Source organism: Monodelphis domestica, chromosome 8 (genome assembly GCF_027887165.1).
Source record: "Monodelphis domestica isolate mMonDom1 chromosome 8, mMonDom1.pri, whole genome shotgun sequence".
Taxonomy (NCBI): domain Eukaryota; kingdom Metazoa; phylum Chordata; class Mammalia; order Didelphimorphia; family Didelphidae; genus Monodelphis; species Monodelphis domestica.
In genome coordinates, this window is record NC_077234.1 from 17,636,922 (window position 1) to 17,662,797 (window position 25,876).

At 41.5% G+C, this 25,876-nt stretch overlaps 1 protein-coding gene and 1 long non-coding RNA gene across 4 annotated transcripts in view; one reads left to right on the forward strand and one right to left on the reverse strand.

The window, feature by feature from the left end:
• The window catches only part of KCNAB1 (potassium voltage-gated channel subfamily A regulatory beta subunit 1), a 440,657-nt gene that overhangs the window by 406,350 nt on the left and 8,431 nt on the right, over positions 1–25,876 (forward strand). For all 3 annotated transcript variants that reach the window (XM_001363605.4, XM_001363525.4, XM_001363683.4), the window contains exons 9-12: positions 141–226; positions 6,049–6,169; positions 7,899–7,993; positions 19,014–19,134. In XM_001363605.4, coding sequence (XP_001363642.1) covers positions 141–226; positions 6,049–6,169; positions 7,899–7,993; positions 19,014–19,134 — 423 coding nt within the window. The remainder of the gene's footprint in view (positions 1–140; positions 227–6,048; positions 6,170–7,898; positions 7,994–19,013; positions 19,135–25,876) is intronic.
• LOC130455826 (uncharacterized) lies at positions 98–19,346 on the reverse strand. Its single transcript, XR_008913988.1, has 3 exons — positions 19,088–19,346; positions 4,736–4,806; positions 98–380 (listed from the first exon to the last, which is right to left on the reverse strand). It is a non-coding gene; the product is annotated as an uncharacterized LOC130455826 (long non-coding RNA).

Sequence of the window (25,876 nt, forward strand, 5' to 3'; positions counted from 1 at the left end):
ATTAAACTTTTGTTATTACAAGATCTTAGATTTAGAACAGGAAGGGCCAGTGGCAATGGGGAAAGAAAGAAAAAAAGAAGCCATGACACTGTGACACTTTGAGAAGAATAAAATCTCACAATGTGTTTAATCTTCCGTAGAAATTGTGCGAGCGATGACCCACGTGATTAACCAGGGGATGGCCATGTACTGGGGCACGTCAAGATGGAGTGCGATGGAGATCATGGTAACGACTTCTTCTTTCAAAGAGCCATTAAGTGTCTTCTTTTAACAGCTGTCACCTATGCAAATCACCTACTCCACTCTCCATGTGAATTTGAAAATAACTTGTGGCCTCCCAGGGAGGAATTCCTTCCACATTAGAGGAAAATCCATTCCATCTAAGACATAGTAAGTAGAGAGTAAGAGAGAGTTACGACAAAGTAAGTAATCCCTTGCCTGAAGCATACAGAGGTTCAAGATCATCCAGCAAGCACCAAAGGATCTAGGTCTTAGGACACCGAGGCCAGCACTCTGCCCATTAGAATCCACTGACACCAGAATCAGGTTGGGGGGAAGAGAAGCAGGACAGAGAATGTTTAAAGGCTCAAAATGACAATGTCTCAAGCAGCAAAAAAGAAAAGCTCTTAAAGCGAACCTTATCATACAGGACATAATACAAGAAGGCAGTCCTGAGCCACACAGGAAACCCAGCCAGTCTATTAGAGCTAAATGGCAATCACAAGAACCATGCAATGATCCTTGATTCTTGTTAGCAAAAGGCTAATGGGAATAGCAAAGGTCAAGGGATTATGGATGAGAGGTTATGAGTTTCTTAAAAATAAACATAGATGGTATTAAATAACCACCAGGCTGATGAAAAAGATATTATAGCATGGAAGAAAAAAGATGATGTAACTACTTCTAGGCAGTGCTGTGCTTGTGATCTCTGAAAGAAAGGGAGGATTAGATCTTACAGATTTTAGGGAAAACCATAAATGTTGCTTGTCTGGTCTTGACTAAATTAAAAATTAGATAGCAAGCTGTGACAGCTTGTCTAAGCTCTTTGTTCAATCAAATATGGAAGCTAGACCCCACAGTAGACCCACCTTGCCGATGATAGAGAGTAGCCTTAACTTCTCTATCCCTATCAAAAAATATTTCCTAAGAATTGCCAATGGCCACAGGATTTCTGTTTGCAAAGATTTGTTACCCAGAAAGCGCTCTCTCTCTCTGTCTCTCTCTCTCTCTCTCTCTCTCTCTCTCTCTCTCTCTGTCTCTCTCTCTCTGTCTCTCTCTCTGTGTCTCTCTCTTTCTCTCTTGCTCTCTCTCTCTTTCTCTGTCTCTCTGTCTCTCTCTCTTTCTCTCTCTCTTTCTCTCTCTCTCTTTCTCTGTCTCTCTCTCTCTGTCTCTCTGTCTCTCTCTCTCTGTCTCTCTCTCTGTCTCTCTCTCTGTCTCTCTGTCTCTCTCTCTCTGTCTCTCTCTGTCTCTCTGTCTCTCTCTCTCTTCTCTGTCTCTCTGTCTCTCTCTCTTTCTCTCTCTCTCTTTTTCTCTCTCTCTTTCTCTGTCTCTCTCTCTCTGTCTCTCTGTCTCTCTCTCTCTGTCTCTCTTTGTCTGTCTCTCTCTCTCTGTCTCTCTCTCTCTTTCTCTCTCTCTCTCTTTCTCTGTCTCTCTGTCTTTCTCTCTTTCTCTCTCTCTGTCTGTCTCTCTGTCTCTCTCTGTGTATCTCTCTGTCTGTCTCTCTCTCTCACACACACCCTCTCTCTCTTTCTTTCTCTCTCACACACATTCTCTCTCTCCTTTTCTCTTCCCCCCTCACACACACTCTCTCCCTCTCTCACACACTTTCTCCCTCTCCCTCTCTCTTCCCCCTCTCTCTTTCTCTTTCATCACTCTGCTTCTCTCTCTATCAAACACACACACTCTTCCTCTCTCTCTCTGTCTCCGTCTCTCCATCTCTCTCCCCTCTCTCCCCTCCCTCTCCCCCTATCTCTTTCCCTATTTGTCTGACTTTCTGTGTCTCCTGTCTCTGTCTGTCTGTAACAGACACATAAACAGGCTCACCTACTTGTACAGTGTACTTATTCACACTCCACACAATACCGTAGTAGAGGTATCCATCTCATTTATATAATTAAGAGACTCAGTGACTTGCCCAGGGTGACACCACACATGCGTGTCACAGGTGGGGCTAGAACAAGTCCGTCTGACTCCAAGGCAGGCCCTCTGCACTTGGCACCCTTCAGACACGGTTCGTAATTGCTGTGAGTTGATGGGCAAGCTTATGGAGCAGCCTAGCTGCAATGACCAAAAATAGAAGTTCTGTTGAATGCTTCATAGAGTCTCTGATTACTTTGGTGGAATCCTGGAGAGTCTCATTTTCCTGAGTCAGACAAAAGTCCCCAAAGACAAGTACAATGATTCTTTTTGGTTAGGTCCATGCAGTGTCTTCTTGTTTATGGCCCAGTGTGCCTAGCTCAGCTAATGCTTCGTACAGTGGAAAGAGTCCTGGGGCAACAGTCAGAGGACCTGGGTTCAAATCCTAGTGTCTGCTCTTTATGACCTGTGTTATTGGCTGAGGTCAAGCTTTTTGACCTTTGTGGGTTTCAGCTACTTATTGGAAATTGAAAGATTTGGACCAGGTGGCCTTGAAGGCCCCTTCCAATTCTAAAGCTGTGATCCTTTCCCCCTCTGTATGATATCTTCTGCTGGTCTGCAAATACCTCTGATGTTCTGGAACAATTACTGATAACCCTTCACACTCCTACAGACTGACAACAAACAAAATCTCACAAATTCTTAGGAACACACACACACACATAGTCTTAAAAAAAATAGGGTTTGGGGGCCATTTAATCAATTTGACACATGATATAAGTTGTTACAAGTTACCAAATTATTAACAACTTGATAAACACAAAGAAACATCTAAATATTTTAACAATGTGTCACAATGAAGAGTTTAATGTATGGCCAGTTCCCTCTAACCATCCACTGAGATTGGTGGCTAGAAACAGAGTCCTGCCATTCATTAAGTTCTGTCAATGTGGCAATCAAAACCTCCTCTCAAACATTCTCTTCAAAATGTTGCATCTCAAGGTTAATTCTCCGAGCAAATGCTTCTTCACTCTCTTAAAGAAGTCATCTCACGGGGGCAGCTGGGTAGCTCAGTGGATTGAGAGCCAGTCCTAGAGACGGGAGGTCCTAGGTTCAAATCTGGCTTGAGCCACTTCCCAGCTGTGTGACCCTGGGCAAGTCACTTGACCCCCATTGCCTAGCCCTTACCACTCTTCTGCCTTGGAGCCAATACACAGTATTGACTCCAGGACAGAAGGTAAGGGTTTAAAAAAAAAATAAAAAGCATCTCACGAAGGAAGGCTCTCAGCTGAAATTCCCTTTCTCAGCCCTCTCTCTGTCCAGTCTCCCTCCACTCTGACCGGAAAATATCTGGATGAGGATTCGAATGACTCTCCAAAGATTCTATTCCCCACTTCAGGATACAGTAACAATATCCAGGGTCTCTGCGGAAGGGTTGTTGAAGCTGAGATTTGCACATTCATTTTACAACCATCATTACTGACAGTTTGAGTGCCAGCACATAGTATCCCACACAAGACTGGATACAACAATGGCTGAAAAGTAACTAAGCCATGGTGTTGTTCCTTGTGGCAAGGTCATGGCTGAAGAGGAAGTACATCTATTCATTTTTGTTGTTGTTGTTGTTGTTGGACTGCCCTTTTAAAATGGATTACACCATTCAAATCTGACCTCAGACACTTCCCAGCTGGGTGACCCTGGGCAAGTCACTTGACCCCCATTGCCTAGCCCTTACCACTCTTCTGCCTTGGAACCACACAGTATTGATTCTAAAACAGAAGGTGAGGATTTATATGTATTTAAAAATTTTTAAATAAATAAATAAGATGGATTACACCAGTCAGTCCCCCTTGACTCTCTTTACCCATATGCTACTATTTTTGTCAAGGAAACCCCTTCTTTGGAATTTTCCTAAACTGAACCTGAGACTTTCAAAAACATGGTACAATAGGAAAAGGACGGGCTCTGGAGGTGAAGGGCTTGGTTTCAAATCTTGGGTGACTTTTGCTACCTGTTTTATACCAGGCAAGTTACTCGAAAAGTCTTTCCTTCCCTCAGACTTCAGTTTCTTAAAATGTAAAATGAGAGAGTTGGACAAAATGACTGCTTAAATATCCTTTCTACTTCTCGATGAATAATTCCAGGAGCTTTGGGCTCTTAGGAGTTTATATCTGAAAAACACCTGTCAAAAAAGCACTTTTATTGAGAATTATTCATAGTTGACTTTTGTGGGATTCATAGTCACACGGGTCCCAGGAGTTGGTAAAAGCCATACCTGAATAAATAAATAAATAAAAAAGTGGCTGGGAGGAAAAACAGGAGACAAGTCAGGTTATATGAAAGAGGTGGTTCTACCTAAATTTACATATGGGAATCACTAGCGATGGAGCATCGCTTTTCAGTTTTCATCGCTGAGAAAGCAAAGGAGTTGTTACAAATGGGACTTCTCATTGTGAAGTCGAGGATTTGGTTCCTGCCACGTGGAATGTTACATGGTGTGTCCACTTTATGAGCATTTCATGTACTATAAACCCTGGAAGGAACTTCGAGATGGTCTAGTTCCTGCCCTTCTTTAAAGAAAAGGAAACAGGGCAAAGAAGTGAATTCATTTGCTCAGGCCATACAGCTAGTTTGTAGAAGAGAGGGGGTTAGAACTTACCTAGACTTACTCTATCAGAAATTAGAACTCTTCGTCTTGATTACAGGGAGGCTTTAAGTAAGCCTGATCATCTGCAGGGAGTAAAGGAAATGTCTTATGTAGTGCTTTGTCGGCCAAAGAAATCATGGGCCTAATCAAAACAAATAAAGCTAAGCAGAGTTTCTATCAAGAAGCTGGAAGTTCAGAGAATAGGTGTTTGCAAGTATTGAACCAAACACCTGTGACCATCCTAATTATATTCCACGGTTATCTACTCATTAGTACCTTAATTAAAGCAGGATCTCTAAAGAACTTTATTAGGCAATACCCAGATATCTCGATTCCTGTGTCTATAATGAAACTTTCTTTTCTTTAAGTATCCTATCTTCTTATTCTATATTCCATAATTTTACTTCACTATTTCCATTTTCCATGAGCACAGATTAATGACATTTTTGTTTTTCAATATCCTTTCCTCTTTAATTTTCAGTTCTAAATTCTCTCTCTCTTCCCCTCTCCCAATCCTGAGATGGTAAACAATCCAATGTAGGTTATACATGTGAAATCATGTAAAGATTTTCCATTTTAGAAAGTGAATAATATTATATTTCAGTCTGCATTCAGACTCCATCAGTCCTTTCTCTGGCGGAAGATGGCAGTTGTCATTATGAGTCCTTTGGGATTGTTTTGGATCACTGCATGGCTGAGAGTAGCTAAGTTTTCACAGTTGGTCATTGGGCAGTATTGCTGTTACTGTATACAATGTTTTCCTGGTTCTGCTCACTTCACTCTGGATCAATTCATGCAAGTATTTTCAAGTTTTTTCTGAAATCCTCTTACTCATCATTTTTAATATCATTGATTTGGTTTCTAACCATTTGTTTACCTTCAATGATGGATAAGGAAACAAGAGACTATAAATTTTCCCATGATTCAATTGTGTTACTATTATCATAGGATCATAGAGTTAAATATGGAAAGGACATTAAAAGTCAACTAATCCAAGGGTTCTTAAACTTTTTGTGTGTCATTGACCCCACTGCCAATCTAGTGAAGCCAATGAATCTGGCTTCAGAATAAAAAATTTAATGCATAAAATAAAATTCTTATAAATATAAAGAAAAGCAATTATATTAAAATTCAGGAATCAATGGAAATTAAAAAACAAATTCATAGACCTGAGGTTAAAAACCTCTGATCTAATTCAATCTCCTCACTTCACAGATGAAGAAACTGAGACCCAAGAGAGGGAAATAAATGCCTTGTCCATCGTGAATATATATGATAATGGTGCCATCGGACCCGACTTCTCCTTTTTCTTCTTCTTTTTGTAGGAAGCCTATTCTGTAGCAAGACAGTTCAACATGATTCCACCAGTATGTGAACAAGCTGAGTACCATCTTTTCCAAAGAGAGAAGGTTGAGGTACAATTGCCGGAACTATACCACAAGATAGGTAATGTATAAAATAATGGAGCTCATTCATTCTCTTACCCAAGAAGAGGGTCAGTGATGAAAGATTCATACTCTGGGAAAGATATATATACTCTTTGTACATAAAATTCACCAAGATCATTTCATAATTGTTCTTAATCAACCATGAAGGTTCCAAGATCCATCCACATGGATCAAGGAATTCCAAAGGGAAAAAATAAGGCACTATCTTGTCTGCAGGGATATTTGTGATGGAAACAAATCAGCCTAGAAGGAACACGGAACACAATTCCTTTCATGCAAAAAACATTTCATCAATATTTGTTGAATGAGTGGCTGAGCTCATTCTAAAAGTTATGTGATACAGGCTTAAGTTTGTACTCATTATAGGTTAGAGCATGAGTAAACCCAACGTGTCTAGAAGTAAGCTTTTGTGTGAACTGAAGCAATTTTCAAAGAGCAAAGCATACATGGCTTTTGTATCCGAAAAATTTATAAACTTAATCATCCAGAAAATGGTATCTCACTCTCCCCCCCCCCCGACTAATCCCTAGGGTGGGTTAGAAGCCCTCAGTTCCTTAAACACTTGGGTCAAAGACCACCTCCTATGTGAGCCCTTGTGTAATCTCTCGAGCTTTTAGTTCTGTCCTCCACAATCGGTGGGTTTCTTTTATATTTACTTAAACATGTACCTGTTATCTCCTTTGACAGAACATAAGCTTCTTGAGGACAGATACTTTCATTTTTGTCCTTCTCTCCCCAGTTCACATTAAAGTGCTTAGCACATAGCAGTCGCTTGATACATGCTTGATTGATAAATTGACTTCTTGAGAGAGTGCTAAATAAATAATGGACTGATTAGAAGATAGAGGCTTTCCTAAGCATGAGATTTCCAACAAAACAATATAAGATCCTCTAATGGGATATGATCTTAACTACTTCATTAAAAAACAAAACAACCCTAACTTTCTGTTTTAGAATTAATACTAAGTATTGGTTCACAAGCAAAGAGCGATAAGGTCTTGGCAATTGGGTTTAAGGACTTACCCAGAGGAAGTGTCAGAAGTCACATTTGAACCCAGGACCTCCCATCTCTAGGCCTGGCTCTCTATCCACTGAGCCACCTAACTTCCCCATAACTGCTTCATTTTTAATTGATTCCCCACAAACATAAGACAGTGCCTGGTACATAGCAGGATTTACTAACTGCTTAAATGATTGATTAAAGTCAATAAAATTTGAAATCCCTTTCAGGGATCTAAGAATCATATAGATTCAATTAGCAAACAGATTTCAAATATTTTAGAAACAATGAAGGGAATTTCTATAAAGGCATGAAGTCACCTTAAAAGTATATATATATAAATATATATATATATATATATATTATTATTATTAAAACCCTTACCTTCCATCTTGGAGTCAATACTGTGTATTGGCTCCAAGGCAGAAGAGTGGTAAGGGCAAGGCAATGGGGTCAAGTGACTTGCCCAGGGTCACATAGCTGGGAAGGGTCTGAGGCTGGATTTGAACCTAGGACATCCCCTTTCTAGGCTTGGCTCTCCATCCACTGAGCTACCCAGCTTCCCCCTTAAAAGTATAATTTTAATGAAAGATATTTTCTGGTGTTAAAGAGATCCGCCATAATGAAAATAAACTATCACACATACTTCTTGATTTTAAAAAAGGTCCATTTAGAAGGCTGCACTGGTTATTAACATAAGTTCCATTTGCATTTATGTTTCCTCTAGGGGTTGGGGCAATGACCTGGTCTCCCCTCGCCTGTGGGATCATCTCAGGGAAATATGGCAACGGCGTGCCTGAAAGCTCCAGAGCATCACTCAAGGTATTTCCTTTGATTTCTATGAGGGAAAAAAAAGCTTCTCTTCCAGAGAGGAGATGATCCAATGGTGGATCACAATGGCTTTGCAGGTAGACCTTGCTTGACATACAAGTTCAGGTGGAGCTTTTGAGTCAGCTAACACTTTTCCCTGGACCTCATTACTATCTGAGCGAAGATAATGAGGAGATCTTCTACAGAAGCCTTCTCCAGCCCTTTCCACCATTTGTACCACCACCAGCCCAACTCAGGCAAGTTACAACCCAAAATATAGCCTTGGAGTCCAAATGGGCCTTAAAGGACACCTATTTAGTTCTGGCCCAAAGCAAAGATACCATCAACAATACCCCCAACACAAAAATCATCCAAACTTTGCCTAAACACCTATGTTATCTTATTATTCAAGGCAGTATATTCTGTTTCTGGCAAGCTCTAATTATTAGGAAGGTTTTCTATGTTTTGTGCAAGTAGGGGTGGCCACATCTGGACATAGATTGGGTTAACAACATTTCTTTGAGGAATAAGAAGGGGAACCAGGTTACTACTAAAAAGCAAGTCTAATTGGGCTAGACAGAAGCGTTGATTTTGGCGACCACTGTATGTTTATGGACCTTGAATCCACAACCCCTTTATTAAGAGGTAATTATGTAATAGCCTTCATCCCAGGTCCTTTGGAAGCATGATTAGCTATTCCATGGAGATCAGAGTTCTTACAACTTACAAAGCTATCTTTATAGTGTTGGTGTTATATTTGCCCATGATTCTGCTCACTTCTCTCTGCATCAGTTCATACTACCCATGATTCTTTGAAATCTTCTCTTTTGTCATTTCTTATCCATTACATTTATTTAATAACATTTTTTAGTTATTCCTCAACTGATATCCCACCCATGACTGGAGATGGGAAGTCCTGGGTTCAAATCTAGCCTCAGATGCTGCCTGGCTATGTCATCCTGGGCAAATCTAACTTACTAGCTCTTACCACTTTTTTGCCTTGGAAGCAAAACTTAGTTTTGATTCTAAGACAGAAGGTAAGGGTTCAAAAAATAGTTTATGTCAATTTGGAAAACTTTGAAAGGGGGAGAGCAACAATGTTTGGCCCTGCTCCATTTAATTATTTTTTAAATTAATGGCTCCATTTAATTATTTTTTAAATTAATGGCTGCATAAGGACATCTATGGCATCTTGGTCAAGTTTATAGAAGACACAAGAGGTAGAATAGAAGATAACAGAAGCAGAATTCAAAAAGATCTTAACAGGCAAGATGTTATACTGAATCTAATAAGACAAAATTTAGCAGGTATAAATGTAAAGACTTGCACTTGGGTTCAAAAACTCAAAGGAAAATGTAGCTAGAAATTCACCTGAATAAGATCTGAAGAATTTTAGTGGACAAGTTCAGTATTCATGAACAGTGTAATGTAGAAGCCAAAGGAAGGGGAATGACATTTAGTAAGCACCTACTGTATACCATAAAGTGTGCTGAGCACTTTACAAATACCTCATTTGATCCTCACAACAATACATTTTACAGTTGAGGAAGCTGAGACGAAGGCTTTGACTTGCCCAGGGTTACATGCCCAATAAATGCCCAAAGCTGGATTTGACCTGTCTTCCTTACTCCTGGCTCACTGATCCATCCGTTGTGCCACCTATTTAATGTAATTTTAGGCTACCTTAAGAGACATGACTTATGAGAATAAGGAGGTGGTATATTCTACCCTGTTTCAATTAGTCTTGGAACATAGCATTCAATTCTGCCCTACTTTAGGAAGGACAATGATAGGCTGGTAACAGGCTAGAGAAGGATAACCAGGATGGCAAAGGACCTCAAGTCCATGCCAAAGGAGGACTGGTTGAGAAATTGGGGAAGAAAATATACAAGAGCACATCAGTGCTATTCCTCAGTAATTTGAAGGGCTATCAACACAGAAGAGGCATTAGGCTTTTGTTAAAAAAAATAATAATAACTCCCCAAAACTAAACCAGGAACAATGGGTGAAAGTTGCAAAAAGGAACATTGGGGATTGAAGTCAGAAAAGAAAAGAAAAACTTACTAACAGCTAGAACTGGCCCACAATGGAATGGGTTGTCTTGGGCTCTCCCTTCACTGGAAGTCTACAAGCAAAGGCTGGTGGCCAGGTGTGTCCTTAAGGAGATTCTGATTCTGGTATTAGACTAGATGCCCACTGAGGTCCTTCCATCTCTAAAATGCTGTAAATCTAGGAGTTAAGCATATCCTGTGAATTATGGTAAGGATTTGTGCCTAATGACATGAAGAGTCACCGTATTAGTTTATTTTTTGTTTTTATTTTTTTTAAACCCTTACCTTCCATCTTAGAGTCAATATTTGTACATTGGTTCCAAGACAGAAGAGTGGTTGGGCAATGGGGGTAAAGTGATTTGCCCAGGGTCACACAGCTAGGAAGAGTCTGAGGCCAGATTTGAACACAGGACCAGACCTCCCATCTCTAGGCCTGGCTCTCTATGCACTGAGCTACCCAGCTGCCCCCCACAAAGGTATTAATTTAAAATGTGGCCATACATAAAGAACATCTTTAAAAACTAGCCCACCAAAGGGCATCCTCACAGGAAGCCTAGATCTGGAACTTTCTTCCCCTTTCCATTGAAATTGTTTCATGAAGTGCACAAGCCAAGTCACAGTCTCCAGTTATTTAAAGTGGGATAATGATGTGCTTTCCTTAATCAGGATGTATTCAAAGATATGTGATTTACTTTCTTGTCTGCCTGCAAAACGCAAGCAATTAGGCTGTCCATCCTGCCTCTCACACTTCGAGAATTGGCTCCATTCTCCACGGGGGTAGGCAAATGTTTTCTAAAGTAAGTCTATCCACGGTTCCAAGATGTTTTTCCTGTCTTGGTATTCTTGGGCAAATTATCCCAGATCTAGAAAGCAAGCATTAGCTTCAAAAAAAGTACTTTAAATTGTTCTAAACAAAGTAGCAATGCAGATTGGCATAATAAAGAGTTTTTGCCTCAAAACTAGAAAGTCTTGGATTCAAGTTTTCACCTCTGACATAGACTGACCCTGATCAGGTGACATCTTCTCAGTGATCTGAACCACTATAAAACTCAGTTGAAGAGATCTACATTGGTAGAGAGTCTTCTCACTTGCGATTTCCCCATACTAATTTAATCACAGATTCAGTTCCTATTTCTCTTCCCTGAATAAACTAAGAACAAGTTAATTAATTAAAGCTCAAAGCATCTTTAATGAAGATGCCCAGTGGCATAGACATCATGGTGCTTGAGAACCCAAGAAACCACAGTACCACCAAAACTGTCTGTCCTCCCAGCATCCTTCAGAGATAAGGAGGGGCAACTATTATTGGAGATGGAGAAACTGAGGCACAGAAAGGATTAAGCAACAAATCATGGCAAAGATATTCAGGGGTGCAGCTGCATTGAGAACTTTGGTGTCCTGGCTCCTGGTTTATTTATCTACCCAAGGCATTAGCCCACTTTTGCTGAGGGAAACGGGAAGACGATTTGTGGAGCTCAAACTATGACTGAGAAAAGCCATTCAGCATTCGAAAGGTTTTGGCACAAAAAAGAGTGAGACACCCACACAAGTGTTTCAGGTTAGTGGAGTCCAAAAACAACGCACAAATTACTTTTGTTGTTGACTTTTATAAAGTAGATCTAATGACCACTGCTGTCTCCTTGGCAATAGACAGGAGGGAAGCTCCATGGCTGAGGAAGTAGATGATCGAAATATGGGTTTGTAGAGAGCTCTTCAGGGGAATTTCCAGGCTTCACAAACAATTGACTCAAGCATCCTCTGAAACAGCATGTGGGCACATTTAGGAGAACTGCTCATGATCAACAATTCAATCAGGAGCAAGAAACAAAAATTAAAAAGATGTAGTCCCTGGGCATGGGAGCGGGGAGATGGTAAACGATAAAAGCAAGGTGGCTGTTACTCAAAGAAATAAAACCAGAGTTGGCCAATAATGGCTACAGCAAAACCTACCTTTGGGCATCTTGAGGCAGCTCAGGTGATCCACCTGGAGAGAGCCCCGAACTGTGTGCTGATAAAGAGATTCACCTTGTACTGCACATGTGAGCCCAAGGCTTTTTTTAGTACAAACAGATGTCCTGGAACCATAAAATCAGGCTAATGCACCGGGGCCAAACAAAGCAATCAGACTGCTATCAAAGTAATGGCGGAATGGAATTTATTGATCTACCCCTACTGGGTAGAAGTATTGCCAAAATGGCAACAGTCCCAGAAGCATCTGCTATATTACACAGTTATGCAGGACTGAAAGGGGACCCAAGGAAGGGTGCAAATTGAGCCACATCAAGATAAGGTCCATTGTCCACTCATCAAGCAGGGGTTCAAAGATACTAGGTGGCCTCTTTAAGCCACCTAGAATCTCCCTGGATGTCAAGTTAAATGGGAGTATTCTTAGATTCTGTATTCACCAAGAGATTTCTCTCTCTGCAGAAGCAAAATTGCAGAGTCTATATCAAGAAGCTCTAGGTTTCAATCTCTTCTCTGATAGGTGCCAGCTTTGGCCCTAGGACAAGTTGTCGAACTCAGAAGAACTGAGCTTCTTCATTTCCAGGGTCAGGAGAATAATCCATAGCACTCCTTTTTAATGAAGTTCACTCTTTCCAAAGCTGCGAATGGTCTCTTTTTTTTTTTTAAACCCTTACCTTCCATCTTGGAGTCAATACTGTGTATTGGTTCCAAAGCAGAAGAAGAGTACAGGTTAGGCCACAGGGATTAAGTGACTTGCCCAGGGTCACATAAGCTGGGAAGTGTCTGAGGCCAGATTTGAACCCAGGACCTCCCATCTCTGGGCCTGGCTCTCAATCCACTGAGCCACCCAGCTGCCCCTGCAAATGGTCTCTTAAATGCCAAATTGAACAGGTCTTTCTCAATCTGGATGTTTCTTTGTCCTGTCTGCAACATCTGATGCTCTTGATGATCTTCTTCTCCTGGATTTTCTCTCCTCTCTGGGCTTTCCTGACACTACTCTGATTTTCCTATGTGCCTCTGAGCACACTTTCTTTGTCTCCTTTTCTGGGGCGCCACCAATCCTGTGTTCTATGAGGATCTATCATAGGCATGCTTCACTTTTGCTTTGACCCTCTCACTTGATTCTCTCACCAACTCCCATGAATTCAATCTGGGCAAACAATTCCTGATCTATATATTTGACCCTGACCTGTCTTCTGAGCTACAGTTATATATCACCAGCTGCCTTTTGGACACCTCAAAATGGATGTCCTAGAGTCATCTCAACCTCAACACATCTAAAACAGAACTCCTCTTCCAGGAGATACAACCACAACAAAGTCTAAGATAAGGATAATAAAGTGTATGTGTGTGTGTGTGAGACAGACAGATAGACAAACAGAGAGTGGGGAGGGAGAAAGGAAGAGGGGGAAAGGAGAGAGAGAAAGGGGGAGAGAGAGGGAGAGGGAGAGAGATGCTCACTGACCCTTTGTTTTAAGAAGTAGCTTGGGGTTGTTGAAAGGATGGGTAATTAACTCAGAACCTGGTTCCTTATTGATCTCACTTTATGTCAAAGATATATGAACTGGATCAGCTCTTTGGGTTGCCCCCTCCCCAGCTGCATATATCATAGGCTAGACAATAGTCATTCTTCATCCATTTACGTGTTCCTTGGGGATAGTAGATAGGTGAAACTATTTAGAGTGATGATGTATCTCATTTAGAAGTCTCTGCCATGTTCTGGGGCTTGACACAACCAGCATAATGTCATCCACAAATGGAGGCATCTGAAAGACCTCACCATCAGTAAACAAACATTTATTAAATACTTACTATATGTCAGGCGCTGTGCTAATCTTAAAGGGACTCCCCCCTCTCCCATTTGGACACTGAACTGGACACTCTTCTTCAATAACACCCATCTCCCTATTTGTTGTCTCTCTTAATATTAATAATCAGAGAGGGCAGCTAGGTAGTTCAATGGATAGAGCCAGGCCTAGAAATGAGAGTTTTTGGCTTCAAATGTGCTCTCAGGCACTTCCTAGCTATGTGACCCTGGCCAAGTCATTTAACCCCCATTGCCTAGCCCTTACCATTCTTCTGCCGTGGAACCAATCCACAGTCTTGGTTTTAAGGTGGAAGGTGAGGGGTTAAAATAATAACAATAACAATAATAATCAGAGGGCTATTGAACAAAGTTGCCATTGTTGTTAAACTTTCAAGGAATCTTGACATAAAGATGGCGGTCAAGCTGTCACCAACATTTACTGAGTGCCCATTATATTCCAGGGACTGTGCTGAACTCTGAAGATACAAAGAATGGTAAAGGACAGTCCCTGCTCTCAAGGAGCTCACAGTCTAATGGGAGAGCAAATAACTGTACAAACAAGCTGTAGATGGGATAAAAGGGAGATGATCCCAGAGGGAACTTAACTAGCATTAAGACGGATTGGGACAGGCTTCTTTTAGAAGATATACTTTTAGTCTAGACTTGATAATGAGGAAGGAGGAAAGCATTTCAGGCATGGGGCCAGCCAGCAAAAAGGCGGATGAAAAGGAGATGAGGGATGGCAAGGAGTCCATCAAGGTCTCAGAGCATGTAGAGGGGAGGAGGGTGTAAGAAGACTGGAAAGCAGGAAGAGCCCAGATTCTGAAGCCCTTTAAAAGCCAAACAGAGGGTTGTACATTTGATCCTGGAGGTAATAAAAAGCCCCTGGAGTTTATTGAATTGGGGAGTGGTACAGACAGACCTGAGATTTAGAAAGGTCAGTTTGACAGCTGAATGGAGAATGGACCAACCAGAAGGTTATTGAGCTAATGTAGGCTCAAGGTAACAAGAGTCTGCACTGGGATGATGGCAGTGTCAGAGGAGGGAAAGGGGTATGTATGGGACGGGGGAAAGATGTTTTAAAGGTAGAATTGACTGGACTTGGCAATTGACTGGATGGAGAGTGAGGAAAGTAAGCAAGTCCCCTAGATTGTGAGCCTGCATGCCTGGGAGGGAGGCTGGTGGTATTCTTGATAGCAATGGGGAAAAGGTTTTAGACATGTTGACTTTAGATGTCTGCAGTGCAGGAGTCTAAGATGTCAAGGGAACACTGGAGATCTTTGAGAATCATCTGGTCAAAGATGAGAGTGAAATCATGGAAGACATTCTGGTGGAAGAGAGCCTTTAAGGAAGCATTTTACCACCAATCAGATACTTTCTTAAGATCAATAAGCAATAGGTAGTAGGAAGCTTCATTGTCTACACCTGTCAGCCAATTGGGTGACCCACTTTAGAATATCCTCTGGAGATTTCTTCTTGTTCCCTTCTCAAGCCTTAAAGGATTCCCCCATTGGTCTGTACATTATTCTCCAAGATGTCATACACATATGCCAAGAGGCATATGAGTGGAGTTCATGGGAACTTGCCCAGCCCTTGTCATGACCTTAAACATTTCTCTGAAACAAAGGCTTATATTTTTGGTTTAACAACAACATTCTTTTGAGAGGGTTGCGTGTGAGTCATGGCATGCCAATGAAGAATTCAAGTTGAGGGTCGCCCAAAGGGCAATGAAGAGGCGTAAGCACGCTACAAAGCAGGGCACATGAAGAACGACACCAGAGAAGGGGCCAAAGGGCTGTCATCAGGAAGCTGTAGGACCAGAGAAAATGAAAGCAACTCTGGCATGTGATTGGTGAATAGTCAGCTCATCCTGCCTGGATCTGGAGATGGCCAGGCATCTCCATGCCTTGCCCAGTCTGTGCCCTCCCCCAACTTTCCAACTCTAGCTTTGAGATCTGTGATCTAATCTACCCTGCCATTCCTGAAAAGGAAAAGCCAACCAAACAGCTGATGATGCCAATCAGAATTCCCTTTGGACACATCATTCCCCCATGTTGTCTTTCCCATTGGCATATGAGCTTCTTGAGGGCCAGGCTTGTCTTATTTGTTCATATTAGGTCCCCATCACTTACTGTAAGGCCTTGTTCCAGGGAAAAACAATAAATGCTTTTACATTCATTCATTCATTCATTGATGGGTCAGTTAGGGACATCAAGGGATGTCCCATGTGCTCCAATGATGCCCACGTAATGTTAAGAGAACAAAGATAGACAGATGTACAACATCAGAGGAAGAACCACCTAAGAGAGCGCATGGATCTATCAATGCATCCAATTGCGAACTGAAATGACAAATTCTGTAGATCTTTATTCTAACAGTTCCAGGACTTCTGCCACGGACGGTTCACTTTTATGTCACATTTGGAGGCTTTAGGTCCCTGGAAAATGTCCACAAGAAGCTTCCACCTAATTTGGGTGGAGGCTGGTTTTCCTATTAAGAACAGTAATGAGCCACAGGGGACATACTCCAGCAGCCAGTAGCATTTCTGGGAATGCTGCCTCAGAAGGTCAGACTGGCAATTTTTACTACTGATGGTGGCACACCCTGGAATCATTGGGATTGAATGTAACCCCTAAAGAGCTTCAGGGCTTAGACTGGTAACCCCTAGGGATAGGGCAGGGGGGTGGTCAAGGTCTTCTAGAAGATTCTGCTCAAAGGATTGTTGACTCTCCCAGACTGTCCACAAGTCTGGGAGAAGGGAGAAGGTGAATAAAACTGGAATAACTTGTTTTTATTTTTTTGTTTCTCTTTCTGAAAATATTTACTGTCAGCAAAATTCTCTCTCTCTGTCTCTGTCTCTGTCTCTGTCTCTATCTCTTTGTCTCTGTCTCTGTCTCTATCTCTGTCTCTGTCTGTCTGTCTGTCTCTCTCCCTCCCTCCCTCTCTCTGTCTCTCTGTCTCTGTCTCTCTGTCTCTGTCTCTGTCTCTGTCTCTGTCTCTGTCTCTCTCTCTCTCTCTCTCTCTCTCTCTCTCTCTCACACACACACACACACACACACACACACAAGCCATGGTGTCCATTTGTAACTATCCCTGGGGAGGCGTCATTTGGTTATGAAAAATATTTTGTGAAAAGATGTAATCCATTAAAATAGAGTGTCTGGGATCTGGCCACAGCTGGGTACGAGGCTGTTTATTTCCTCAGGGAAGCTAAGGGTCGGTGGTATCTATGACTTGACAAATGCTTTCTCCAAAGAAATTCAGAGCCTAGGGTCACTTGGGACTGGTATAGTGACACAATTTTTAATAGTTTCATTAAAAAAAGAAAAGAGTTACAGATTCTGGTATCTCCTTCTTGCTTTGCTGCTCTTACCATGGGTAAAAGATTCCATTGTTAACTACTTCATGGCAAAAGATAACATTTGGAAAAGTAAAACATTAAAAAACTTCTTCATGGAGCCATCTAGGTAGCTCAGTGGAGAGACAACCAGGCCTGGAGATAGGAGGTCCTAGCTTCAAATCTGGCTTCAAATACTTTCTAGGTGGGTGACTCTGGGCAAGTCATTTAACCTCAATTACCTAGTTTTCATTCCTCTTCTGCCTTGGAACCAATACTTATCAATTCTAAGACCGAAAGTAAAGTGTTGTTTGTTTTTTTAACCAGATACTTCTTAGTATCTGGGAGACCTTGGACAAGTCACTTTACCCCCTCCCCATTGCCTAGCTTCTGCCTTAGAATCAATATAGACTTACTATTGATTCTAAGATGGAGGTAAGGGTTTAAAAGAAATAAGGCTTTTCCATGAAACAGATGGAAGATTTAGTACTGGAAGACCCTTAGAGATCACCTGATCCAACATTATCGTTTTGGAGAAAAGAAAACTAAAAGCCAAAAAAGACATGAATGGAGTTCTTGTCCAAGGGCAGCAGGGGTCGAAAGCTAGAGGATCTGGCATGCTCCCTGGGCTGCCTCTCTCGGGGACCCGATCTTGACGAAGGAGAGCAAAGCTCCACACTGACCAGCCCCTTCTCCTGCCTTAATGAGCATTTTCTTATCCTGACGTCTTTTACTAGGGTTCGGCAATTCCATAAGAGCTTTTACAGGTCTGGCGAGATAAAGCTGCATCCATTTTTACTACTGCACCCTTTTGTTTGTTTCCGAGTGTTAATTCTTCTTTGCTACAGAACTAAGCATGCCAGATTTTGAAAATCATCTGGCTTCTATTTAAGACAATGAAAATCTTTTGAAAATACAAGTGGAGGAGCTTAAAATTGCCATTTTGGAATTTTAGGGATCACAGTCAGTCATTCAGGAGAGAGCCAGAAGGCTGGCTTCCCTCCTTCTTCCAGAAAATAGGACTTGACGATCCAAGGGTAGGAGTCAAGGTGATCTATTAGAAGGTAAATTCTATCGTGCTGCTCTGAGTTCAGGTTTATGTAGCCTAAAATAATATCCTCTTCCTGGTGCCTTCTGCCTCCTTCCCTATCAATCAATCACCACTGTGGAAAAAGAAGAATATTGCACGGGACTAGGTGCCACCTTTTCACATCTCTTCTTTGTTTTATTGGTTGCTGTGGACAAAGACTGTGTCATCCAGTGACCAGCTGAGAATGAGTCTCCCTGCATGAGCCGACAGCAGGCTCAGTCTGTTCCTAGACTGACTCTCAAGCCCTTTCCAGGCTGGTTGAACCTGCTATGGCTTCTGCTGTCCATGATGGAAACCATCAAGAGCCCAGGGTCAGCCGCCCCCAGAGAAAGAGCTGGTGGAGTCTGAATCTAGACCAAAGCAAACTTTTCTCACTTTATGTTTGCTCAAGTTTCCTTTCACAAAGGAACTAATGTGAGGAGACGTTTTATGTGATTGCACAGGAAAATATGTATCAGATCCGTACTATCTTGGGGGGGGGGAGGGAGGGAGGGAGGCAGGGGGAGAAATTGAGCCTCGAGATCCTTTTAAACTGTTGGAAACTGTTTTTACATGTAATTGGGGGGGAAATTAAATTAAACTAAAGTTTACCAAAAGAACCCATAGTCCTCTCCATGACCCAGTGAGGCCCTGGTGCTGGACCTTGTGGTGGCCATCCCATTTGGGGCAGCTGTGTTCGGCATGTGAGACGATTCTGGGGTGGATGGAGAGACATCCACTGGGATCCGAGCTGACCACCAAATACCTGGGTAATGGTAACCTTTGCTCTCTTCTGCCCTCAGTGCTACCAGTGGCTGAAGGAAAAAATCGTAAGTGAAGAAGGAAGAAAACAGCAAAACAAGCTAAAGGACCTTACTCCGATAGCCGAGCGCCTGGGCTGCACCCTCCCTCAGCTGGCAGTTGGTGAGGACTCTGGTCTGGGAGGAGACGGGCTTTAATGGGCTTTGGGCAGGCTCCAATTAATAGTCTTGAGAGAGAATTCTCCAGAAGTCCAAAGCATTTTCTCCATTCCTAGATGTTTCCGTCCTTATTCATTCATTCAGTGAGGTCTCATTTCTATGGGATCTAAGTCCTCAGGGCACAAAGATGAAAATAATGAAATTGTTTCTGCCTTTGAGTTACATTAAATATAACACATTCAGGTGCATGTACACACATGCATATGTATAGAAAGAAGTGGTAAAAATCTGACAGGAGCAACAAGGTGGTTCAGTGAATAGAGAACCAGGCCTGGAGTCAGGAGGACCCAGATTCAAATTTGACCTTAGACACTGCCTAGCTGTGTGACCCTGAGCAAGTCACTTAGTTCCAATTGCCTAGCCTTCACCCTCCTGTTTTAGAATCTATATTAAGACAAAAGGTAAGGGGGGAAAGAAAGAAAGAAAGAAAGAAAGAAAGAAAGAAAGAAAGAAAGAAAGAAAGAAAGAAAGAAAGAAAGAAAGAAAGAAAGAAAGAAAGAAAGAAAGAAAGAAAGAAAGAAAGAAAGAAAGAAAGAAAGAAAGAAAGAAAGAAAGAAAGAAAGAAAGAAAGAAAGAAAGAAAGAAAGAGAGGAAGAAAGAGAGGAAGAAAGAGAGGAAGGGAGGAAGAAAGAGAGGAAGGGAGGAAGAGAGGAAGGGAGGGAGGGAGGGAGGAAGGAAGGAAGGAAGGAAGGAAGGAAGGAAGGAAGGAAGGAAGGAAGGAAGGAAGGAAGGAAGGAAGGAAGGAAGGAAGGAAGGAAGGAAGGAAGGAAGGAAGGAAGAGGAGGAGGAAAAGAAAAGAAAGATCAATTTGTCAGAATGCCCTAGCACAGTGATGGTGAACCTTTTAGAGACTGAGTACTGGGTCCCACCCCCACCCCAGACCAAGTGCTATGTCTTCCCCACCAGAGACTGAGTGCTGTGCCCCTCCTCCCAGAGTGCCAGGCCCCCCTTGTTCCCCTTTACCCCACACAGATATGGAGAAAGCACTCCCACTGGGTAGAAGGCTGGTTGAAGTGAGGAATGTCCTCAGCAAGGTAGAGAAAGAAGGGGAGGGGAGTGGCCGGAGCACTCTGCTCCCTTTCAGCTCTGCTGCCTGTCAGCTGCCACCTTACCCTCTGTGTGTTCTCAGGGGGTTGCTAGGCAGAGGGGTGGGTGATGTGAAAAAATGTCCTCAGGCATAGTGGAGAGGGGGAAAGGAGCAGCTCCACTCAAGTCCCTTTGCCTTGCTAGTAAAGAACTGGTGGGGAGAGGGAGGCCAAGTGCCCACGGAGAGGGCTCTGTGTGCCATCTTTGGCACCTGTACCATAGGTTTGCCCTCAGTGCCCTAGCACACCAAAGCTGTTCTAAGAGGAGAATGGATATAATCTTAGATTTCTTGAAGCATCACAGGAAACTCTCAGATGACTTGTCATCAATAAGTGGAAGAAGAAATGAAAAAAATCACCTCCATCTGATGGGCTCCAAAGTGACCTTACCAGGAAATAGGATGACCAGGATTTAGAATCTAAGCTGTCCCTACAACTTCCTCCCATTGTTGTAAAACTCTGTGCTTTCCCCTAGTCTCACTTCACCTAGCCCACCTACACTGTCATCCATTCAGAACACTAGAAGTTTGCCCCTAAATATCTTCTAAAATGAGTTGCTCCAATGGAAGCCATCTTAGTACAAAAATCATGGAAAATGAACTTGAGAAACAACACCATGTTGAACAAATAAAACCAGAGGGATGGCCAAGAAAGGTTCTGAGAAAAAGAGATTTTTTGAAAGTGAGTTTTGAAGGAAGTAATGGACCTAGTTGGATGGGGAGATTGGGGTTAGGGGGAGAGATAAGATCAAGAACAGATGACTGAGATTTTAATAGCAGCTTTGCTTTCAATACATTGTCTTCTTTGAGTCTTACCATCACCCTGTGAAGTAGAGTCTACAGCTCTTATTATCTCCATTTTATGGATGAACATACTGAGACTGAGAAAGGTTGAGTGATGGTTACTGATAATAATCCAGCCCCAAAGTTCTAAACAGATTTTAACCTCAGTCTTCCAAGTCTAGAACCTTAGCCACAACTACACACTGTTCCTTACGTAGGTTGGATATGCCAGGGAGAATGCTAGGAAATCTCAGTGGCAGAAAAGAACCAAGATTTGCATTGAGTAATTCCCTTAAGATAATAAGCCTAGAGATTAGAAAGAGATGAAATTGGAAATGTAAATGAGAAAGTTTGGAATGCAGCAGCAAAAGGGAATGAAATGGACTTGGTGGTTCATTGTGGGTGCATGAGATTGGGAAAACCATTGACTGTATTTGAGTAAGCCTCTGCCGGCTCTGGTACATAAAGGATTACTTAGGGGGAGGCCTTTTGCTCTCCCCTACAATTCTGCCTGACTAATTTCCAGCCATCCTTCAAGGAGCAGTTCAAACACTCCATCTTCCATGGAGCCTTCCCTATTACAACAAAGAATGAACACAGTTTTGCCACTCTCACTGAAAGTGTACATCATTCTTTGTAATATAATCTGTGTGCATATCTTATCTTCCCTAGTAGCCCATAAGTTCCTTGAAGACAGTGACCAAATACTGCACATCTTTCTCTTTCCCGTAGTCACTCAAATATGAATGCTAAGCTCCCAGGAAATATCAGTTGTATAATAATGACTTCAAACTGGAGAAAAGAAGAATAATTAGAATGTTGAGCTTGCTACCATTGCCCTTGTGCAAGAGGATGAGCTACTACACCAGATTGGTTGTACTAAAAATAGACAGGAGTGGGTTCTAGAACCCTTTCTGGGAAAATCAGCAGCTCTTGGTGATAAATTGGTTAGAAAGGAGCTAAATAAGAAGATAAATATCAAAAATAAAGATTTGTTTTAAGGTAGTATTTTTTTTTGGTCCACCCTTTCCTTCCAGCTCCAAATCTATGATCCTAATTTTAACATGAGACAGTGTGTTATAGAAGCCCAAAATATTCATATTATCCCAACCTAATTGGAAAGGAATTTGGACCTTTGCCCCCAAAGTCACTAAACTACACATATTTTTTGACCCAGAAATACTTTCACTCTGCCTATATCCCCCCCCCAAATAGATCAAAGAAAGAGGGGCAAAACCCTTTAAAAAACATTTAGAGTAGCTCTTTATGTAGTGGCAAAAAATTGGAATAAGTGGGAAATGACTGTATAAATTATAGTATATGAATGTAATGGAAAACTATTGTGCCATAAAAAATGTTGAAAGAGACAGTTTCAGAAAAACCTAGGAAGCCTTGTATAAACTGATGCAGAGTTAAGTGAGCAGAACCAGGAGGATACTTTATATAACACCATTGCTAAGATAAGCAACTTTGAAACACTTAAGATCTCTGACCAATGTAATGACTAACCATGATTCCAAAGGACTGGTGATGATTTCCATGACTCACTTCTTGATATCAAGGCAGAAAATGAGACACATTTTTAAACATGGATAGTGTGAGAATCTGTTTTGCTTGATTTGTTATGCTTATTTGTTGCCAAAGTTTTTTTTATTATTTTATATTGAGGGTGTGAAAGAGAAAGAAAAAATGAATTCTTGCTCACTGAAAGATAAATTATAAAAATTTAAAAACCTTAATATCACATTTTCTAAGGAGCATGTAGAAAAGGTGGGAATGGCACTAAAGGAACAACAAAGAAAGGAAGCATAGATAAAGGAGAGATATCTGTGCCAAAGGTGATATACTTGCGGCAACACTGATGAACAATTATCCAAGTTGTCTGGATATAAAGAAACCAAAAGCATAAAAAAAATCTCAGGCCTTATTAATGCCCCCCCAAAAGTGACCCAAGATAAAATATGAACTATTGACTTATGTGTTGATCTTCTTTTCTGTATAATATCTTATGAGTCATTTATTTGTGAATAGAAATTATCCTTGATGCTCTCCATTAATAAAAACAAGAAGGCTTTTGAAAGCCATGTTCAATAATGGACCACATCTTTTATCATCTGATTAAGTGAAAGATAAAGAGAAGATTGTAGCTTGTAGATCTCCTTGGGCTGATGGTTGATTACCAAAAAGTATTTCATTAGGCAGAACAAAGCACTCCTTTGACAGCAAGACGTCTCCCCTCCATATGTAAAATCATTCAGGATTCCTTATAGTAACAGAAATGGCCCTAGTCAGTGGTTCTCTGCTAATAATCAAGTGAAACATAAAACATGAGGAAGCATGTAAGCCAATGACGTATTCACCTCTGGCATAGAGAAGACCCAGCAGAGTCTAGGCTGAGGAGGCATTTCCTATGAGTGGTGAAGTCCTCTTGAAGCTTTTGTTTTCACAAGACATCATGCTGATTGCCTCAAGCCCTAAGCTGTGGCAGATCCTCCTGATAGAGACCTGAACCTGCTCCAAAGAGTTTGGTCTGTCCATCTAACAAGAAGGACCAAGCAGATGAGAAATGTCAGCTCCCCAGACTTGCATCTGGGCAGATACCCCATAGAACTTGTTCAACAGTATGTCCATATGGAACAGATAATGCAGGTAGACAGCAGTCTGGGCCCAGAGTTGAAAAGGAAGAGAATAGGCTGGATTGCTTGGGGAAATTACTAAACTCTTTTATCAACCTCAAGCTTCCCATGAAGACAAAGGGCCAGCTCTTCAATGCTGACACTTTATTACTGTTGATCTCTGGTGGTGAGACCTGATGGATGGCAATAGAAAAGCTTAGGGTGAATGTGAATAGACCCCCACACATCCCTGATGAGGAACTCTAAAGAAAAACAGATGGGAAGACCATCTTCAAGGACTCCTAGGACAGGAAGAAAAGACAACCTTTTCTTCAATATGGCAAGAGCCAAGGATGAGGAGGAAAACCAGTACACTAACCTAGTACCTTTTATAGCATCAGGAGAACCTGGAAAAGGTGTCTAATAGGTTGGGCAGATTTTAGGAGATTTTGGTGAAGGATTCTGGGAAAATGGGCAGGCATGTATAATATGAATCACTGGGAGGGGGAGCCCTGAATCAGTGAGATCAGAAATCTTTTTGAATAACATTTGGGTATTTGGAGACAGAGAAAAGAGAAAGAGTATCAGTTTCTTCATCTGCAAAATCAGCTAGTTTCTGTCTAAATTGACTTCCTGTTTTAGCATTTTATGTTCTATTTTATGTTGTTGCTTTTGCTTTATAACAATTTTATTTTCAATTTAACAGTAAACATGACAACATACAAAGAACAAGAAGTTTTTATGAGAAACAATGAACTTGTTGGCTATAGTTTTTTTTTTCTTGTAGATAGGAGCTAGAAAACTATATTTAAGAATATCTTCTCTCTTTCGGTCTGGAATGGCATTAACATAGAATATGCCCATTGAGACTTTTTAACAGTCAAGAAGAGTGATGAGGTTCAGGAGGGAGAAGCTGGAAGAGGATTTTGCTCACATCTCTCTAGACAGCTGGCTGGTCTCCCTTTCAGTGTTTGGAGAACCTAGTAGTCTTTATTGATACTGAAATAATCTTAGATCTTCTTAATATCCCTCCTTAAAATAAACCAAGAATATCAATAACTACTAACCTACACGTCTGTTCTTCCAACTGCATAAAATCTTTATGAGAAGCTCTCTATCTGATAGAGAGAAATCAGTAGGGAAAAGAAAGTGTAAAAAGACTTATTTAAGTCAGTAATTGTGTTGATTGCGATCTACAATCCTTTAGATTGAACTTTGAAAGTGTGGAAAAGCTTTTTATGCCTAGAGAGGGAAGTCTGGCGGCCTAAGCATTTACTGAATGCCTTACAGTCTTCATGGATAAAATCATTCTTCTTATCCATAACCTTCTCTTTCTATAAGCCAATTCTATCTCCTACCTCCACTCCAAAAGCTCAGAGGATGCAGATATTTTTCCATCCTCCTAATTTCTTTTCATCCTTCAATGAACAAGTTTCCACCACAAAATCATGAGGGCATTAAGAGGGAAATTAATTGGGGTCATATTGACTTTGATCCACTGTGGTGCCCAGAGGTAAACCACAGTTCCAGAAGGAAATGAGCCATTTAAATAAACATCCCTGTCCCCTGTCACCCTGCTGTCCACACCTGCACACAGAGGGTTTATGCAAGTCCTGGGATGTGACAAGCACCTTCTGTGGCTGTTTACATGACAGTCTGCATCCCTACCAACTTCCATGGTGACATTCCACTTGATAATTATCACAAATCGTCTGCAGGTGTGGTTACCCATGGATTTGGGCAATTCTGCCGAACAGATCCATCCATTGGCAGGGCAACAAGGGAGGAGTCTGCCCTACTGCCGCAGAGTAGACCAGATGGTTTCTTGGAATTAATGATCTCGAAGAGAGCAGAAGTTCTTAACTTGGAGAGGTCCATGAATTTGGGTTGGAAAATCCATGCAGCCCTTATTTTCATCAACTTATAACTGAAATTCATGCATCTATTCTTAGGAAATACATGAAATGATATTGTATAGAGAAATCCTGGGATGTTAGAGTTGGAAAGGACCTCAGAGGCCATCTAATGCTCCCTCTTCCTTTTACAGATGAGGAAAATAAGGTTCAAAGACAGGAAAGGATTTGTCTAAGGGGTGACAAAGTACGTATCTGAGCAAAGATTTAAACCGAAGTCTTTTCCCAGCAGCTGCTCTGTTCTACTCCAAGAACATTCTGATTTTTGTAGGATAAGTTCATCACCAGAAA